Raw genomic sequence first — 20,992 nt, 5'->3', positions numbered from 1 at the left:
CTGCAAAGATTTTTGTTGTTGTTGTTGAGCTCTCTCCTCTCTCTCCCCTCTGGAGGTAGGCTAGTGATTGGTTAGCTTACTGTGCTGGCTGCCATGCAGTTATTCCATAAGGTGTGAAGAAGAAGGGGGGGGGAGATCTCTCAGCTTCAAGGAGGGGCGAGGAAGACCTGCATAAACTATTGTAGCACACTGTTGGCATGAAGGAAATCTTGCGAAGCAAATTAATTTCTTGCCCGCATTCCTGTGCGCTGTTATTCTTCCCCAGTCATCCATTTCTGCATTAGCTGTGAAAGAGTAATTATCGCAATTCTTCTTCGATCAGAGGATTGACACAGGGAGCTATCCATTGTGCTGATTGTCTGGAAATATTACTGTATGTACCCTGCACAATAAAGAAGGGGGAAATAGTAATACCCCCCAATACTGCTGGGTAATTCATTCTCACAAAACTGAAGATGTGTGATAACTAAGGCCTTTTCTCGCTACATAGCACCCTTCATTTAAACGAACAGTTGGCTTTGCTTAATTTAAGATACAGTTTTCTCATTTATACTTTACTTAAAAAATGAAGGTCTACACAGATAGGTTTAATACTGTAAAAATATAAACAGTTTAAATGTTCAGAGGATTTGCAATTTTTATTTCCTGAGCATATTAAGCATGAAAAACCCCCCAATGGAGATTTACATGTTTTGGCCAATTCATGAGGAAATCAGAGACTGACCTAAAATGATATTCAAATTAGAAAGCTATTTTACCCTAGAGAGGCAGATGATAAAGAGGGCTGATGAAACAAAAAGAAAACAGTGCTCCAAGCATGTAGGATGCTTTAAGGATGGGAGCCTATGTTGCATTATTCTATTTAGAATGATGATAATAACACACAAATAACATTCTTGTCTGACAAAAATCCATTGTGTCACCTTTTTTCAATTTTTCTTTCAAAGGGAAATGGAGAGGCTATTATTAGAGCAATCAGTTTGAGCAGTGAGATGATCAATAGTTATTTAAATGTATATCTGCATCACACTCTAAATGAATAGAAGAGTAATTTGTCAAATTGGCTATAAGCCTTAATATCAATAAATAGTTATTAAACTGTAAAATACAAAAATTGTGATATCCATATGCATTGCATTTAGAATGTGAGAATTAAGTAGAGAATAAAAATATGTAAATACTCTCAAGCCATTTTCATTTTAGCTGTTTTTTTAAAAAACCTATAACAACAAATAGAATAGGCAACAATCTCAGTGAATAATGTCTTTAATAAATTGCCATTAAAGCACACTATGTGAGAGATAATGAATAAATCTTTTAATTAAATTGTGACAGTGACAAATGCACAATTTGAAAAGAAGCTTTAGAAAAAAGGAATGAAAACTACAGTCCTTTTTTCAATGATGATTAAAGCTGTTTTTCCCCCTAATCCTTATAACCAAGCATCAAAAAGCAGAAAACTAATCTGAGATTCTAGATATAAGTCCAGCTCCTGAATACCAATACATATAAAAATCCAATGGCAGCTCCCAAATGGGCCATTTTTAATGCAACACTATACCTGTCTACTTAAAAGTAAGTCCAAATTAAGTTAAATGGGGCTTAAAGACTGCAGCTTTAATTCAATGAATCTAGGATACACTGTAAAGCATAAAGCATTTGTTTGATTCTTTGATAAGTTAAATCTTTTAAAAATAAAATAAAAATGACAACATATTGTGCTTCTCTGTATCCTGACAATAAAGTAGGTTGATCTGCACTCCAGTTAAGTCAAAGTGCTGTATTTTAGCCAATATATTACCCTTTACTTTAAGGAGACTTGGATTGATTCACACAATTATTTTTGGCATGGTTACAAATTTCCTCATTATTTTGGTATGATGAATAGTGGTCTGACAAACTTCAGGATAGAAACTTACACAGCCTAGTTAGTTTCCCCACAATGGGGTCATACTCAGAGTCAATCCATTGAGTTAGGACTAACATGTCCATTGATTTCAATGGGTCTACTTTGAGCATAACTTAGAAAGATCCCAATGTTTTCTGTCATATGATATATGGCATACAATCTCACCAGATGCTGGAATATTCAAAAGATCAGTGAAAATCTGGAGTAACTTCACTATGTCAAAAATGGTCATATGGCTCAGTTTGCAAATGGTGAATATCCATATACTGTGGCTGCAATTATTTATATAACAGTTAGAAATAAAGCTGTGGCTTGATGAAAGATGACAGCAGAATGTGCGAGCAATGGAAAGCAAGCTATGATTGTTATTTGTAGTGGGGAAATTATAAATTTAGTATAAAAAAAATTAGTGTAAACAAATTTTCTAAAAACTATGATGCTTTATTGACTTCAGTGGAGCAATCTGCTATTTTCAGATTATAGTAACAGTCTAATCTTGAAAGAGTCATGATGGAACAGGGAGATTAAGGGCCAGGTCATCAAGTTAATCTAAATTTTGAAAAACAAAATACATCCAAGTTGCTATTGACCAAACAACCATTTTTCAAGCACAACACAGCAGGTGGAAATGTCTTGCACAAAGGACTAAACCAGTTCTGCAGCACAGTACTAAATCTAGAACCAGGATATTCAAAGTGCACAGAACATTCCTAAGAAGGCAAGAGTAGTTACTTCCTGACCTTGCCACAACCCACTTTGAACATCCTGATTGGATCAGGAAACATTATTTGAACAGAAACTACTAAGTGTCTCACCGCTTATTGTCATTTTAGAGGGAACATGGAAGCAAGAACTTGAATAAATCTAGATGTGTTAGTTTTGCTTAGGACATTTTAAGCCTTTGCTTCTTGACTTGGGTGGGTATAAATAATAAAATTATTATTATTATCATCATCATCATCATCATCATCATCATCATCATCATCATCTTTTAAAATCCTGATTTTAGACAAAGTCTCCCAGAAGCATTTTTTTTTGTGTGGTTGCTTGCCACCAAGTGAATCCTGGAGGTACTCCTTAAGTTTACTCTTTGTTTTGATTGTAGATCCAGATGTGATGAGACAACATGGAGTTCAAAAGAGGAAAAACCTTTATAAAATCCAGCATGCAGCTGACCCATGAGAAATTACCTTTAGTGAGCTTGAGTCCTGGGGAAAAGGGCAATGTAGGAACAGACATAAGAGAAAGGAGCCACCCTGTAGTTGAAATCCAAAAAGCAAGTTTTTCTGCAGATAGAAGCGACAGCATTTCCAACAGCTCAATCAAGACTGGATCTAGTGAGAGCATCCTGTTGCTCCCAGAATCCTTCTACAAACCTGTACGGAAAAGTAAAACCCACGACTGTGTTCTGGGAGGTGTGGACAAAACTGAACACTGCAGCTACAATAACAAGATCTCAGAGGAAGGCGTTGCAGCTCCTGGGAGAAGCAAAGGGCGGATGATCAACAGTGCCAGCTTTTCTGGAATTGGGAACACACAGAATTCTAGCAGCAAGAAAGAATCAGGGGGCAACTCGAGCCACTTCTTGAACAGCCCGCAGCAGATGATTGATTACCGAAACTTTGTGCCACAGGTGCCCTTTGTGCCAGCGGTTGCAAAAAGTATCCCAAGGAAGAGGATTTCCCTGAAGCGATCCAAAAAAGGCCTCCGGGATATATTTCACATGAAAAAAAACAAGCCAGAGAGTCTTTCCTTGCTGTCAGAGAAACAAAAAAGGCTGCCATTTCCAGGCTGCAAGTCAGAGTTGGCAGGCAGGTTCGGCAAGTATTTCTTCAAAGCCGGAGAAACGTTTTCTGCTGACTGTTTGGCACAAGAATTTTCTGATGGCGAGCTGCTCTCAGAGTCCTCCTATGAGTACTCCAGTGCTCTGTGCGAAGATGTTGCTTCCCTGAAGAGCTTTGATTCTCTCACTGGGTGCGGAGAGATCTTTGCAGACGAGAGTTCAGCTAATATGGAACTGGAGGTTAGCAAAGAAATCTCGCTCAGGCAATCGCAACAGAAAGATAGTCCTGCTATAGGAACCTTTCAAGGTGGAGTGGAACAGCTTGCATCCCCAGCCCAGAACGAAGCAGGAGACTTTGCAAAACTTTGGGACAACATTAACAAATCAGTGCAGCTGCATCAGAAGACCCTGTTTGATAGGAGGCTTCTGAAAATACCCAGTAGTGAACTGGGAAAGTCTAGAAATGAGACCAGTGCCTCAGTGACTGATCTGCTTTCTTCCCCTGACTCTTCCAAAGAGAGTTCCATAGATACAGGGACCCCAAAGAGTGACAACCAGGAATCTATGTCAACCAGTGATGAAGGATACTATGATTCATTTTCTCCTGGGCAAGATGATGAAATAAGGGAGGATCAGTCCCCTGGGGTACCAGGTAGGTTTCCAAGAGACAGTTATAGTGGCGATGCCCTTTATGAACTATTTTATGATCCCAATGAGGCTCAGATCAGCCCAGTTCTAGATGATGACCTATGTATGTCTGAAAGCACTTCAGAAAAGGCCATTGAAATCCCTTTATCAATTTACAGCTTTCACGTAGGGTCTGAAGAAAATATGGCTTCTCAACCAGCCATTGACATAATCAGCCAAGGATTCCTTCACAGCACGTGGAAAGGGAAGGAATGCTTGCTTAAGCTCTGTGATACGGAGCTCTCCCTGACCATGGGGATCATCAACTGGTTGAGGAAAAACCCAGGCTTGATTTCCCCCCAAGACTTTCCCAAGAACCCTCCCCCACAGATGGAGAGAGATGGTGAGCCAGTGCCCACCAGTCTCAGCACATGCCCAAACATGTGTAAATCAGCTTTTGAGGAAAATAAAAACAACGCAGAGACATCTCCAGCTGACTGCAAAAATGGAACTGAGGTATATTCAGCGGACAGAACTGAACAAAGCCAAAGTGATGTTCCTTCGTGGAGCTCAACTCAAGAAAGTTCTCAAGATAGGGAAAGAAATTGGAGTGCAATATCTGGGCTCACAACAGACAACAGCATATCGTGCGACACACAGAGATCAGAGAGTTGGGATGATCTCCTAATGAGCTCTTCTTTAATGGAGAAGATATCTCTCGTAGAAGAATGCACAGATCCTAGCAATGAAACTCTTTCAATAGAAGTTTTGAATCTGGAGACAATTTGCCCAACTGATGATAACCCACTGGTAATGGATAACCATGATGCAGAATCATGTTCTTCTTATATGACTGCTGCAACTTCTCCAGATTCTCTAGAGACTGGAGAGGAAAATGAGATGAAGGATCAAACCTGGTCTGCTGAATGTGACAAGCCAACTGAGCCCCTGAATCTCAGTCATCCCCAAAGCCAGATCAGCCAGACATCCAAGGAGAGTGACACGAATGTAAAGAGGCTTTTGGAACACTGTGTCACTCAGGTTGCTTCCCTAAAGATAAATCACGACTCTGCAAGTAATCACTTGGAAGATGATTGCGTTGGAAATGAAGTGAGCAGTGATACAGATGCTATAGTTCAATTCACAAACCAAATACAAAATGAATGTAACTGTATAATCCCAAGCCCAAAAGGTTCTTCCAGCCACCCTTCAAGCCACTGTAACATTGAGTCAAATATTGGTGCTAGTGTTACGTCTCTTGCGGATCAAAAGGAAGGTCTCATTTGTTTTGAAGACCAGAAAAACACAAGTATCCTAAACTGCATGGGTCCAGTTGCAAAAAACAAACTACCCTTTGAATATGCTCAGTTGAATAATCAAGCCCTGTCCTATATCAAAGATTTCAGATTTGAACTCAGTACTCAAAATTCTGCCACCATGGCACACATTTGCAGGCCGACATTTTTGCCACTCTTTGGTTCCATCTGTTCAGACACATCTAGTGGCTTTTCACAGCCTTTCTGCAGGAGGAGCGGTTTGCTGGAGAAACATTCACAAGACCAAGAAGTTACACCAAGCAGCACACCGTTACGTGGTTATTCAACGTTCCAGTGCAAAGTACTGCCAAAGGTGTCCACTCTTCCACTTTTAGAGGGTGCTACCAAAGAGAGAGCAGTTATGGAGAAGACCCGTGATGACTTGCTGTCATAAGGTGAGTCCTTGAAGGAAGACCCTAAGTGCATTGAGACCTATTAGGAAGGCACTTACTTCCTGCCCACTCATTTTGCCATAGACAAAGGCTCTGAAGGGTTATTATTTACAATGTCCATATATTTTTACCCTCCAACATGTCCCCCCAAATCCTACCCTCAGTTTTAGCAACTTTCTAGTAAGGTTACAGATAGGTAGCCGTGTTGGTCTGCCATAGTCAAAATAAAAAAATTCCTTCCTGTAGCACCTTAAAGACCAACTAAGTTAGTTCTTGGTATAAGCTTTCGTGTGCATGCACACTTCTTCAGATACACTGGATGTATCTGAAGAAGTGTGCATGCACACGAAAGCTTATACCAAGAACTAACTTAGTTGGTCTTTAAGGTGCTACAGGAAGGAATTTTTTTATTTTTTCTAGTAAGGATTAGATTAATTTACCTATGATTACTGAGAGATGTGGAAATATAGTTTGTGAAGTAAACCCAGAAAAACTGGTATCCTACAAACATTTTTGCTAGTCTGCATGCTCAGACATAAGGTATTTGTTGGCTGCACAAAAAGACGCCACTCTTTTGTAACCTTTTCTTACTTAGTCACCTGGCTGGGAGAGACTTGTGTTTGCTGCAGACAACCAGCGGGTGGGACTGGCCCCCCAGGTGACTTTGAAAAAACCACACCCACCTTTCCCACTCTTGCTGTCATATATGATGTCAGGTTCAAGAAACCTCATGGCATAAATAAATTGTTCATTTTTTATATTGCTACTTATGGAGCAACATAAATTTATTATTCTTTTACACATTGACACAGTAAACAAATGGGATATCTGCATTTAAAACATGAAAACATGTGCCGTACTACAATATATGCAAAACAATGGGAGAAATTGGAAGGATCTCAAAAGAGAAGGCAGACAGGGACTGGAAGGTGTTTAAAAGATACTTGCAGTATACCTGAAGGAGCGTCTCCACCCCCATCGTTCTGCCCGGACACTGAGGTCCAGCGCCGAGGGCCTTCTGGCGGTTCCCTCATTGCGAGAAGCGAAGCTACAGGGAACCAGGCAGAGGGCCTTTTCGGTGGTGGCGCCCGCCCTGTGGAATGCCCTCCCTTCGGATGTCAAGGTGATGGACAACTACCTGACATTCAGAAGACATCTTAAGGCGGCCCTATTCAGGGAAGCTTTTAATGTATAATATTTTAGTGTTTTTTGGTTTCTGTGGAAGCCGCCCAGAGTGGCTGGGGAAACCCAGCCAGATGGGCGGGGTACAAATAATAAATTATTATTATTATTATTGCAAAACTATATCGAAAAATCAGAACTCCTATTAGAATAAACAAGTTTCGTTTCAAATATTGGAATACTAAATCAGCTGGATAACAATGTGTAATAGAAAATGAAGTATGAAATTAGGTTAAAGGTGTGTGAAAGAAAGTAATAGAAGTGGAAAGAAATTGCAATTGAGTAGATTGGAAGTCTAACACAAAGGGTGAGGGGTGGTGGATGGTGATGGGAATTATCTGTGGGATTGAGTGTAGGTATGTTGTAGGTATGTTGTATGTATGTAGGTATGTTGTATGAAATGTATGTTTGTATGTGTATTAATGTTGAATTATTTTAACAATAAAAAAAATAAAAATAAAAAAAGAAAAAGAAAAAGAAATCATGTGCCGGATTTAGAATAGGAGTAAAAGCAGAAAGACGTTATGGATAACTATTTAGGATGTATATAGGATGTATCCTATGCCCTTTTAAAATGTTTTTTTTTGGGGGGGGTTATGGGGTTGTTGTTTTTATCTTGAACATATATTATGTAGTTTTCTGTTCTGGTTTTCTTCTGCAAGCCACCTTGAGACCTCCGGGTATAGAGCGGTATTAATAATAATAATAATAATAATAATAATAATAATAATAATAATAATAATATAGGTCTGCAGCTAGGACATATCTGCATGGTTTGGTAGAATCCATGACTGAAAGGGCCATGGGCGCTTGTCCTCAGAAGTCAGATACAGTGTTAAAAATGGCAGTGTACCCAACAGAGGTGAATTAGGGCTGTCCAGATATCCCATTATTTGCTTATCCATGATAATGTATGCTCATGATGCTATTGGGGCAGTTATATGTAATCCCACTTTCAACAGTATTTACGCCTGGATAAGTGTTAGGGTGGTCATACTGCTTCATTCCCAACCAGGGCATATCCTATAAGTTCCTCCTGAAAGCCCATTACTCCTTATACCCTCCAGACTAGTGTTTTATTGCAGGTGTATTCTGCAACATGCCCTTGACGCAACAGTAGTGCTATAATGGTGGTTCCCCCCTCCCCCCGTTCTGGTTTGTTCTGTGATGCTTTCCAAATGCTACCACATTATTGCTATACAGTGGTACCTCGGGATGCGAACGAGATCCGTTCCGGAGCCCCGTTTGCATCCTGAACAGAACGTAAGATGCGACGGCGCATCTGCGCGTGTGCGGGTCGCGTTTCGCCGCTTCCACACATGTGCGTGACGTCATTTTGAGTGTCTGCGCATGCGCAAGCAGTGAAACCTGGAAGTAACGTGCTCCGTTACTTCTGGGTTGCCACGGAGCGCAACTCGAACGTGTTCAACCCGAAGCACATTCAACTCGGGTTATGACTGTATAGCCCAATGAAAGTGGGACAAAAATAAACCAGAACACCTGTGCTTTATAAAATTACAGGATTTCAGCAGAAGGCTACAGGAAATGCACTGATTGGAAATGAAGCAGTGTGACCACCCCAAAGGTTTTGCAGATGCAAACAGTGGGATTGTGTGTGACCGCCCCAATAGCGCAATGAGCACCAATCGTCCTGAAGATGCAATCAAAATAGTGGCTGGAACAGGCTGTTCTCTTTTATTTTTCTCCCGGTTTTGTTGCTGTAGCCCCTCAAGACAGCAATAATGTGGTAAGCAGGTATGGTGGTGGATTAAAGGATTAGATATAGCGTTGCGGACGGCCTTCATGAGAAAACCCAGAGGGACTAAAGCTAATGCAAACCAAGTACTGAATTATGTGGACCTAGCAGGAAACAAATCTTTTCTAGGCATGAGTTACTTTCTGGTAGTTGCAGAAAGCAGAAGCAAAGCAGACACAGCTGTCAGAAGCGGTAATGTACCCTATACTAGTGCTTTATGAGACTGTACCGCAAACTGACTTGGGGCATTTTCAAATACGTTGTTTCACTAGCAGCTGTAGCATGCCACGAGTTGTCAGTGTAGACACCTGCCAGACCAGAGACATGTCATTACAGTTTGTATGCTATAGTTAACTTTCCAAGGAAGGCATGGCTTTTGCTCTCTGGAAAAAGAATGGACAGGTTACTCTAGATATTAATTTAATGGTGTACTGCTAAGGTTCATTTGCATAATTTTAGATATGTATCAAAATTGGAGGTCTTGGTGTGTGGGCTGGATTTTGGCATGCACCTGATTTATTGCTTGACTACATACAAAAGTCTTGATGTTCTTATTTTATTACTTCTCTGTAAACACATCTGAGAGAGAAACTCAGAACCTGGACATACAGGCTGCTTTGCTGTACCGTAACTCCACTTCCTTGGAGGTTTTTAAGCAGAGGTTGAATGGCCATCTGATGTGGATGCTTTAGTTGAGATCCCTGCATTGCAGGGGGTTGGATTACATGACCCTTGGGTCCCTTCCAAATTCATGATTCTATTATTGGCCCACCACACATAGAATCAACCCACATTTTAACATGCCTTTGCGATTGCTTCCTATGTTACATTTTTCACTATGAAGATTAAACTATAAGATTGTTGTTGTTGTTGTTTTTAAATATTAATATCAGTGTATTTTTGATACTCCAAGTACACAGATCAAGGAATTTGTATATGCGGTGATTCCTAGTTCTGTGTAACTGCCCCAGAACCTATGTGTGATGCCATTTATATGTTAGAAAAGATAATTTTTGCTAGGGAAAAGTAGCATGTGAGATGGCTTATTTGAGTTGGCTCAGCAGTTAGGAGGAGCTATTAATGTGTATGATTGCATGGTCATTTGGCTGAAATGCATCATTTCATGAAACCTTTTGGAAACAACAGATGAGATCATTGTCCTTATGATCTCATCAGATCTATGCAATCATAAATTATTATTTATGTTTCTAGCGGTGGGAGAAGAAGGTCCTATTTAGATGGTGGCAGCAGTTACCTGTGTACCACTGACTGATGGGCTGTAGCTGACAATATTTCTCAAGAGCAGATCTATAAGATTGTTGTGAGGAGTGTCTGGTACTTCTGTTCTCTTTTTAGAAAAGCTTGAGATTTCTTTCATATCGGAAGTGGGAGGAAGGTAGACCATATCTTGGAACTTACATGAGCCAACAGCACCGGAAATACCTCAAGGCAAAGATGATATCACTGATTTTTAATGAAGCTCTCAGAAAAGGCATTTACAGAATCCATAATCTAAAATCAACTTTATTCACAGCAAAAGTACTCAGACTTCTTCATGAGATTATATGCATAAACCTTTGTCCTAATAAGGGGTATTCATATTTGGTGGCTAGATAACTGGCATTAAAAAAAATAGCATCTCTTCACAGATCCACTTTTCTTCCCTGTGTGTTACTACTAAGAGAAATTATGCATATTTCAGCTTTTAAAAGCATCCCCAAATCTTAAGACTTGAAGTTAAGCAGCATGTTCCGAGTAGGGTTATCAAGTAATCAGGGGGGAAACTGGCCTGCCACGCTCTTGCGATTTTAAAAGCAGCTCGGTCAGCAGAAATAAGAATAACAGAATCCTAGAATTGTAGCATTGGAAGGCGCCTAAAGGTCATCTAGTCCAACCCCCTGCAATGCAGGAATCACAGCTGCTTCGCATTCCTGGACATCAAGCTGCTGCTGAAGACACAGAAGCAGGGGTCAGTCAAAAACTGGCAACATGGCTCTGAAATGGCATCTGATGGAGACTGCATCATTGCATGGGCAAGAGTCATGATACAGTGGTACCTCAGGTTACAGATGCTTCAGATTACAGACGCTTCAGGTTACAGACTCCGCTAACCCAGAAATAGTACCTTGGGTTAAGAACTTTGCTTCAGGATGAGAACAGAAATCGTGCTCCAGGGGCGCGGCGGAAGCAGGAGGCCCCATTAGCTAAAGTGGTACCTCAGGTTAAGAACAGTTTCAGGTTAAGAACGGACCTCCAGAACGAATTAAGTTCTTAACCCGAGGTACCACTGTACTGGATACTAATTTGCTACCAGAAAGACCAGATACTGCTTCCTAACTAGATAACCAGTATCCGATTGGTGATGCGCCCCAGACTCCGCAGGCATGCTTTGAGCGTCATCTAGCATGTGCCCAGAAAGGAAAAAAATAGATGCTAAATTAAACAATTTTATACTTCATTAAGCATTGCTCCTTCCAGCTTTGGCTTTGTTTCACTGTACTGTCAGCATCTGACTTGTTCGCTGATTGTCACAGCAAATAATATTTAGCCTCAACTGGTCTTAAAGAGCAATCTCCCCTGCCCCCTGTTTTAATTAAATACATGTAGGCTTTTTGGACATGGGCTGTATAAGACATTCGGAGACATTGTTATAGTCCTTTCTCAAAATAAAACGATTGATTTGCTATCATGCCTCTTATTTCAGTAGGACGTTTCCATGGATACAGGCTTACAGGGTTGGCTTGCGATGCTCTGGCAATGCTGGAGAGCACTAAAGCATATTCCTAGCTAGCCTGCTGTAGATCAAGGGTGTGAATGATTATTCCAAATCTGAAGTCAGGATCTGCTTTATATACTATTTTTATTTTCTTTCTTTTTATAGCTTCATGAATGGATTTTTTTTTAAAAAGAAAGAAATAGTAAATTGTAAACTGTGTGCAGTTGTATTGTCCAAGCGATGAGGATGCAGAGATCACAATACTAGTCCTGTTATATTAAAATAGGCAAAATAGAGAATACCCTAAGATAAAATGTACAGGCAGTTTTCCTCTTCAAAGCCTGTCAATTAAATATTTCCCCATGACAAATACTTCCATAACTGGGTTTACATTTAGAAACCATATCAAATAGGATGCAGTATGATTAAGAAATGAAGTGGGGACAAAAAGGAGGCAGGGAAGGAATCTGGGTAGCTGGTTTTACGTTAGTTGAATTATCTTGTGAAGACTATTAATGTAGATTCCAGAGTGCAGAAGGCAAATCAGCTGGTGTGCATTCTTTTTTCCTTCTGAACCTTTTCAGAGTCTCGTCATACGTTACATGGCAAATGCTTGATTTCTCCTCCATCTGTATGCATGGTAGGCTGCCATGACCAAACAGAGCTCCCTGGCAAAAGCACTGGTATGGCATACTCATTTGCTGTCTGCAGACACTAGTTTTACAGACACAGTGAACTATGTGTGAAGTGAGGGAGCCTAAGGAGTGCAGGGATGGCACAGTGTGTCTGTTTCACTCCATGTCAACATTGCATGTGTTCTGTTATCTCATTAATCCGTAATTAAAATAAAAATCTGGGCAAAAGTTAAGATTTAAATACAGATTTAAATGCTTACTTAAAAATACATAGTTGAATATTTATTTTAACCTATATTTCTAAATGTATTTCCCCCGAAAGGCATATTTTAAAATGTATTTACATGCATTCCTATAATGGAAAATTCAGAGAACTGCAAAATTGAAAGGGGAATACTGTTCCAAGCTGTCTATTAGTCTTGGAGGTGAAGATGAGTCCAGTTTGTTTGCAAATGGAAATGACATTCTTCCCCCATCCCTAATCCTAGGTGTGCTAATTAGGAAGTCTCATTGACCTCACAGAACTTATGATGCTGTCATCTCAGTGTTAGACCATGAGCTCAGACACATAGCAAGCAAAGTGACTTTTTGACACTAGCCAGGTCAGCAGAGGCTCATCAGGGATCAGAGCTTGAAATGGCCATCTGAGTACTTCATACTATTTCCCCTGGGATAGCTCAGTTGGTAGAGCAGGAGACTCTTAAGCTCAGGGTTGTGGGTTTGAGCCCCACATTGGGCAAAAAGATTCCTGCATTGCAGGGGGTGGATTAGATGACCCCCAGAGTCCCTTCCTGCTCTGCAATTCTGATTATGATGGGCAAAATGGCAACACAGATAATGACTTCCTTACATACTAGGTCGGGGTGGGGAACCTTTTTAGCCTGACAGACCCCCACAGGCCAACTTTGAGAGGTGGACAGAAGAACCCACCTGTCAATCATCTGATGCCATAATGACACCAGGTGATTTGCAGGTAGGATGGGGCCAGTGTGCAGTGCTTCCCCATGACCTGGCAGCCAGCCGGTTACTGGGCATTTGGGAACTGCAGTACAAGGGCTTTGTCGCTCCAACAGCACCAGGCAGATTCCATTGAAACCTCTGTGAAAAGATAGCATTTTCAACCTATTTTAGCAGAGGTTTCAGTGGAAACTTCTTGGTGCTACTAGAGCAGCCAAAGCCCTTCTGCCCATCAGCTTTTTTGTAACTAGGTCATGTGAATCAATCCTAATGGTCTTCCAAAACTTTTAGTGGAAAAGAAGCCCACAGAACTGCAGTACTAATTGCACGGCAATTGGATTAAGCTTTCTAAAGTTGAAGAAAATGATCCCAAGCAGACAGACCACCCTGTGAATTCAGTTAGGACAAGACAAGCCTTCTCAAACAGCATGCAGATTACAGTGCTATTACTGCTTTTTTTTCCTTTTTCTGTGCCAACTGCAGGCATAATAAAGAATGATTATAAGCCAAAATAGATTTTGGTGGGGCAGGTAAGTGCACATTAAAGTCTATCCCATTGGACTAAATGGGATGTAGAAGTGCATTACTTTGGCTGGATCATGCCCACTCTTTTGGGTGGATGGGGCATTCTTAATTTGAGAAGAAGGCCACCAGAGAAATGATAGATAATATCAGAATACCTGAAGGAGCATCTCCATCCCCATCGTCCAGCCCAGACACTGAGGTCCTCCTCTGAAGGTCTTCTGGTAGTTCCCTCACTGCGAGAAGTGAAGTTTCAGGGAACCAGGCAGAGGGCCTTCTTGGTAGTGGCTACCTCCCTGTGGAACACCCTCCCTTCAGATGTCAAGGAGATTAAGAACTACACAACTTTTAGAAGACATCTGAAGGCAGCCCTGTATCAGGAAGTTTTTAGTGTTTGATGCTTTTTTTAGACAATCCCCAAAGCTGTTGAGCTTCTTTCTTTCTTTCTTTCTTTCTTTCTTTCTTTCTTTCTTTCTTTCTTTCTTTTTTCTTCTTCCCAAAAACGCCAAAAAACCTGCGATTTTTTGATTGACTTGCCTAAGATCCAGGACAAAGTGCCACCTTTCAGAAATCCCCCCCTGGACATCAATCCAGAAGTCCCAAATATTATTGCAATGTATTGCAGCAGTAAATAAATGGATGCCATTCAGAATCTTTCTCCCACGCCCAAATTTAAAAGCCCAACTAAATGCTACATTCATGATAAAATGCTAGTGGTGTTAATGCTCAAACTGGATCTGCTACAGGCCAGGCAGGTGTTCTGTTTGGGGATCTCCCCTTTTCTCTTGGCTTCCTGTTATTTGACTTTGCTGCTTGAATTGGCTCCATTTATTTTCCCCCTTCTCTATGCCTCCTTGTCTGTTTTCTTCATTTTGCCCTCTGTGTTTTCTGAGACTCTTCCATTAATGCTCCTTTTGTGCTCCTGACACCCCTCCTTGAATTTGGGAGGGCATTTGCTTCTCTCCCCAACATTCCTTTTTATAGTAATTTGGTACTGAATCCCTGGTCTGCTTTCCCCTTTTGTGGCTTTCTTAGCAGCTGCTCTTTGGCAAGCAAATCTACTGTACGCCGTGATCTCTCCCTTCTCTCGTTGCTGTTTATTTATTTTTGGTACTCTGTAGAACTTAGGAAGCTGCCTTATTCTGAGTCAGACCAGTAGACCATCTAAGCTCAGTATGTATGTATGGGTGGTATTCAGTGCTAGTCCTCCACAGAGCAGACTCCCTGAAGTTAATAAACATGACCAACACCCCATATGCACTATACAATTAAAGCAACATCATACCATTTAAGAGTCATACCTTCCTCCAGAGAATTCTGGGAACTGTAGTTTGTTAAAGGTGCTGAGTGTTATTAGGAGACCCCTGTTCCCTACACAGAACTACATTTTGTAAGGTTCCCTGAGAAGAAGAATGGATAATTAAACCACTATGAGAATTGATGGTACAATTGCCAAAAAATAAACTTTAAAACAAAGCAGATCCCCAAGAAGCAACAATAAAACACCAACACTCAAATGACTGGGAGTAAAGAAAAGTTTAAACCCAGCAGTAAAATGATGTCCAAGTTGCTCCCAGACAGGCCTCTTTAGGAAGAACATCCTTTAGATGGGGAGCCAGTGCGGAAAAGGCCCTTTGACTTGGCACAACCCTCTGAACTTCTACAGGAGGAGGTGCTCAGAAGAGGGCTTCTGGTTACGATTTAAAGGTCTGGCAAGGTTCCCAAGGTGGAAGCTGTTCCACAATGCACTAGGTCTAGAAGTGTACGGACCAGCCAGCATGGCCAAATCAGATTCAGTGTTATATTTTCTGATTATGTAGTTTCAGTCAGAAATCTGTGGTGGTTAGAGTGTTGGGCTGGGAATTTGGAGAGCCAGATTGAAATCCTCACTCATGAAGCTCCTTAGGTGACCTGGAGGCAGTCCGGCTAGACACAAGGCAAGGCAGGGTTCAGACTGAATGATGGACTGGATACAAAGCAAGGCGAGATGGGGTTTGGGGTGGGAAGGGCTGTGGGAAACACACAGACAAAAACCAGATTTTTGATCTCGGGACCCTTCATGAAAAATTTGGTTACAATATCTTAAGAGGTGTCCAAAAGTGCAGAGAACAGACAAAGAGACAAACAACTTTCCAAAATACACAGGAGGTAAAGAATATGTATAGTAATTATTTTTATTTTTTAAAGGACCATGCCCACAGGTATACAATCTAAACAACAACACCCTGGGTGGGGGGCAGAAGGAGAGCAAGAGATCAGAGGCCAAAGGATCAGAAGAGAAGGCACAGGGCTGACCAGTATTTAAATAATTGCAAAGAAGGATGAGGGAAAATGTTGGGACACGATGGGTTCCAGAACAAAAACAAGGCTGCGAGAGAGAAAGGATGGAGATGTAAAAGTTAAGAAGTAACCTGAGGCTTAGCTGAGTTGACATAATGACATCAGTACATTAGCAGAGCAATCCTGTATGCACCAACTGCAGCAGGGATGGCATCACTATGCTGGTGTAATGGACATCAGTACCTATTCAGGGAGGGGGGAAACACACAGCCATAAAAGACAAAATCAGTGTAAATGTGGCAGTGACTATGCCACCAAAGTCAACCAGTGAAAAACTGTGTTTGGAAGGAACAAACATAAAGTAATAATGTTGGGGGCATGCCTTCAGCACACACCCCTGCACCAACACCGCCCCCCGAAATATCATGCCACAGCACTGCCTGTGCCATCAGCCCCACTTGGCTCAGTCCATGACCACTCTGCTACTGTCAGTCCCAGGCATGCAGCTGTTTTGATTTCCTTATGCTGTTAGCAGCCACCAGTCTGGAGCACACTGCACGGAGGTAAGGAAGGAGAGTCCACATAACACAGCTTGTTGGGTAGGATGTCTAGAGAGAGCACAAAAGCCCCCTTGGAATGAGGGTTCAAGACCCACCTAGGAAAGGAAACATTCTTGTGGCTTGCATCCCAATGGGTCACATTTATTAATGACATTTATACCCCACCTTTCTTCCAAGGATCTGAAGGTTTCACATATAATTTTCCTCTTCCTGTTTTATCTTCACAACAACCCTGTGGGGTAGGTATGGCTTAGAGCAGTGACTGGCCCCAGGTCACCTAGCAAACTTCGTTGTGGCTCTGCGGGGATTTGAACCTTAGTGCTAGCCTAGCACTGTAACTACTGCAAAAGCACTGCCTTTCTTATAGGCTGATACAGCAGTTGTTGGGTCCTCATTTTATCTGCATCTTTGCTGGTGCAGCAACTCGCAAGATTGAGCCGCCAATCCAATGTCTTTCTGTAGAGAAAGCTTTGGTGGTGTTTGCCCTCATTCTTTCTCACAGCATATTAAGAAAATGATCATTACTGGCACAGAATTTAATGTATTATTCAAAAGCAAAGAGGGAAGCTTTTTTTTTTTAAAAAAAAGGAAAAAGCAAGCAAGCCAAGCTTTTATATCAATAATTCAATCCCTCCACAGCTATAGCACTAGTTTTGCCACTTCACTCCTGGCTATCTCCTCATACATAGTTAATGTTTAGATGCCCCACTGCATACATCTTGGCAGATGGAAAGAGGTGCCACAGTCTAACACCAAGTGAACCATTTATTTATTGTATTTATTCCAGTCATTTATACCCCGCCTTTAAGGAGGCTTATGAGTAAAGTCAAAATATAACAATAAAAATGGCTATAAGTCCATTTCAAAATCTACCCGCCAAGATCCTTCCCACAGGGCATTTGGGCCTGCAATGAGAGAGCAGGTTCTGAACTCTTCTTCCCCTCCATTCGTTTCACACAAGGGAGTCCAGGAGGGAGAGAGGAAGACAGGAGACGAAGATAACATCAGGCACCTGCTCTCCTCCAGCAATGTACTTAGTTTAGATTTCTTTTCCATCCAGTTTGTCCCCAAAGACTTAGGATAGACATACAATGTAACTCATAGCTGAAATCAGTTACCACTAAATCTTTAGTCTTTGGACTGACCAGGACCAAATGATGTGAGAAAGCCTCTTCCATGGTTTTATAGAATGCTCCTATGAAAGAATTATTAAAATAGAACACAACCATTATTAGAGGTAATGTGTGCTTAGTGGCTGATGTGCGTAATAGCTGGGCATTGTGCACATTCACCGCACCTCAAGGAATATGTGTTCATAATCTATCCATGAAAGAGGAAATTGTGCACCATTCCCAGTCAATATACATATTCTCCAGCAGGCCTTGGGAAATGTGCATACCTCAAGAACGTTTTGTACATTCTCCAGTGAATATGCATAATCTCCAACAGGTCCTGGGGTCTTTGCATATCTCAACTGCAACTTCTTTAGACAATATGCATAATCTCCAAGAGGCCTTTTTGATAGATATTTGTAAATTCTCCAGGCTATATGTCCTCCACTGCAGAGTACCTATAAACCACAAAGTGAGTAACAGAATAAGCAAAACCTTGATGAAGTTAGAGTCTTATACAATAAATAATTTGACAGATTCACTCTGTTTGGCTTCAGCTTGGCAAGGGCTCACTACGTCTCCCAAGATACACTGCCACATTTTGTGGTTGTAGATTGGAAGGTAACCATTAGAAGAAGCAGGTGGAAGGAAAAAAAAACATTTAAGCCAGCAGAGGGCAGAGTGTCACTAACATTTTTAAATTTTTTTGAACTTCAATTTCTTGTATGACTCTTGTTTTCTAACCAAAACAACACTGGTGTAGGAGAAAAGAGAAAGGAGCACAAATATTTGGACTGGCCTTCCCGTGAAGACAAAAATGGCCCAAAACTGTGTAGAAAGGTGTTTCACCATGATAAGCATCCCTCATGAGTGCACAAATGGTAATGCAGAAAGGAAATCCAGTTACACACACACAAACTACACAAAAATGTAGTGGCAATGAAGGGATAAAATAGACTCCCTTAACTAAGAAAGTCTGGGGGGAAAATACAAACAAGATTAATTACAATGATGCACCCTCATAAAATTATTAGAGAGGAAATAGCTAAGTGGGTTCCAATAGTAATCTATATTAAAAGAGAACTGGGTAGAAGAGACATAAGGATAACCTGTATCCCACCATACATTACATACAGTGGTACCTTGGGATGCAAATGGGCTCAGTTCTGGAGCCCCGTTCGCATCCTGAACAGAACGTAAGACGTGACTGCGCGGGTTGCGTTTTGCCGCTTCCACGCATGAGCATGTCATCATTTTGAGCATCTGCGCATGCGCAAGCGGCGAAACCCGGAAGTAACGCGCTCTGTTACTTCCAGGTCACCGTGGAGTGCAACCCGAAAATACTTATCCTGAAGTGTATATAAATAAGTGTATAAGTCATACCCGAGGTATGACTGCATGCTGTACTGAAGGAGAATAATTTAAATTTAATTTAATATAAATCCATAATCATGAATCCATATTGATGGATTTTTATACACCTGTATGGATATATGTATGTATGGTAAAGGTAAAGGACCCCTGGATGGTTAAGTCCAGTTGAAGGTGACTATGGGGTGTGGCACTCATTGCACTTTTTAGGCCGAGGGAGCTGGCGTTTGTCCACAGCTAGCTTTCCGGGTCATGTGGAAACCGTTTCTGGCACGATGGAACACCATGATGGAAGCCAGAGTGCATGGAAACGCCGTTTAATTTCCCACTGCAGCGGTACCTATTTATCTACTTGCACTGGTGTGCTTTCGAACTGCTAGGTTGGCAGAAGCTGGAACAGAGCAATGGGAGCTCACCCTGTCACGGGGATTCGAACTGCCAACCTTCCAATCCGCAAGCCCAAGAGGTTCAGTGCTTTAGACCACGGTGCCACCTGCGCCTGTCCTATGTATATATGTATGTATGTATGCATGCATATGTGGGTATGAGTGACTGTAATATAGATTGTGTGGATGAATACTATATTGTTATTGTTACATAATTTATTTATTTATTTTAAATGAACATTAAGTGCAAAGTACTGCTATATAAAATGGGAATATATTTATTAAATCACTGCTTATTTATCAAAATCTAAATTTTCAAAAATGTTCACAATAGATATTGTAAAAGGCAAATAAAATAAGAAAGTACAGTCATATGGATGAATAAAGGATAAGGGAGTTTGGGACTGTTGGTGATCCCTAAATTAAATAAATTATAGCAAAAAAGGACACATAACTCTCTCTCTCTCTCTCTCAATAGATATATTGCATCCTGTGATGCAAATAAGGGAAAGTTGTTCAGAGATAAAATTTACTGCATAAGCAGCTTTTCTTTAAATGTGAAAGGGGGAAAATGCATGAATGAGGAAGCCTAAGGAATAAATTAGTCTAAGGAACAGACAAAAGTCACAACAAGATTGCAAAGTCACAGAATGATTTATGAGGAGCAAGGAATTTCAGTCACAATAAAGGCCCCATTCACACAATCCTTTCTGTTGCCCGGCACAGCACATACCTTTGGTAAAGTATTGTGAGAACCAGCAATATACCTACATTTTGCAGCAATTTATATGATAGCTGCAGGAGTTAGTTTTTTGGCAGTGCTATGATAAAATATACATCTGCAACAAAGTATTTAATAATGTACATCTTGTTAATATAACACTTTCTCTGTTTACACAAAGCTGGCATTCATAGATTTTTTTTGGGAGGGGGTGACAATGTCACTCTGCTATAAGAAATAGTGTTACCAATTTATGAGAGGTTAGTAGGAATATAAAAGGCCCAATCCCTCAATGAAATGAACTGAGTATGCACATGGTATCCACACAGTTTGGCAGGTTATGGGCAGCCTCACACAAGACAAAATGTGCTGCAAAGGAATGGGTAGAAAATGTGTCTTAGATCATGTAATTGCTTCAGACCAATTTAGATTACTGCACTTTTATAATTATGCCACAATTCAAACCACTGCTAGGTGGTTGCTGAATTTCAAGTTGGGTGCATTGCTGAAGTCATCTCATGGCTTCAGATGTGAAAATCTGCAGATATGCTTTCAACCCATGTAATGCATTTTAATCGCTTTTCATTCTGAATTTTTAAATTGTTGTATCCTGCCCCAGGACCTGCTGGTGAAGGTTGGTTAATAAATATAGTAATAATAATTCTAAAAATCAGTTTGGAGGCCTTGTCATCACAATCATCTCTTTCCTTTGATTTTGATGAAAGAGAAGAAATGTCCTGGCGAAAGTTCTGGAGATATAACTCATT

The 20,992-nt window shown here is 40.9% G+C and overlaps 3 protein-coding genes across 13 annotated transcripts in view; 2 read left to right on the top strand and 1 right to left on the bottom strand.

The window, feature by feature from the left end:
* Positions 1-11,678, top strand: part of KLHL6 (kelch like family member 6) — a 51,248-nt gene extending 39,570 nt beyond the window's left edge. Inside the window, exon 9 of the transcript XR_014007392.1 lies at positions 11,017-11,678. The gene's annotated coding sequence lies outside the window, so the exon portion shown is untranslated. The remainder of the gene's footprint in view (positions 1-11,016) is intronic.
* Positions 1-20,992, bottom strand: part of GPR148 (G protein-coupled receptor 148) — a 106,636-nt gene that overhangs the window by 32,883 nt on the left and 52,761 nt on the right. The window contains exons 3-4 of one of the 9 annotated variants that reach the window (XM_081191123.1): positions 18,035-18,205; positions 14,055-15,195 (exon numbers count right to left, since the gene is read on the bottom strand). The exons of 3 other annotated variants lie outside the window; for them this stretch is intronic. In XM_081191123.1, coding sequence (XP_081047249.1) covers positions 15,130-15,195; positions 18,035-18,205 — 237 coding nt within the window. In that variant the 3' untranslated portion in view covers positions 14,055-15,129. Of the gene's footprint in view, position 1; positions 383-13,814; positions 14,032-14,054; positions 15,196-15,951; positions 16,164-17,307; positions 18,206-20,992 lie in introns of those variants that run through there. 5 more of the 9 variants (XR_014007393.1, XR_014007396.1, XR_014007403.1 and 2 more) reach the window with 5 other exon arrangements.
* AMER3 (APC membrane recruitment protein 3) overlaps positions 1-20,992 on the top strand; it is a 28,050-nt gene that overhangs the window by 1,056 nt on the left and 6,002 nt on the right. For 2 of the 3 annotated variants that reach the window (XM_081191106.1, XM_081191104.1), the window contains one exon: positions 3,015-6,030. In XM_081191106.1, the coding sequence (XP_081047232.1) occupies positions 3,036-6,029 (2,994 nt within the window). In that variant the 5' untranslated portion in view covers positions 3,015-3,035 and the 3' untranslated portion in view covers position 6,030. Of the gene's footprint in view, positions 1-3,014; positions 6,031-13,756; positions 13,804-20,992 lie in introns of all 3 variants that reach the window. The other variant, XM_081191105.1, reaches the window with a different exon arrangement.

The sequence above is a fragment of the Podarcis bocagei genome (assembly GCF_964188305.1).
Source record: "Podarcis bocagei genome assembly, chromosome: 4".
NCBI classification, from domain to species: domain Eukaryota; kingdom Metazoa; phylum Chordata; class Lepidosauria; order Squamata; family Lacertidae; genus Podarcis; species Podarcis bocagei.
This window is presented reverse-complemented; position numbering and strand designations above follow the sequence as displayed.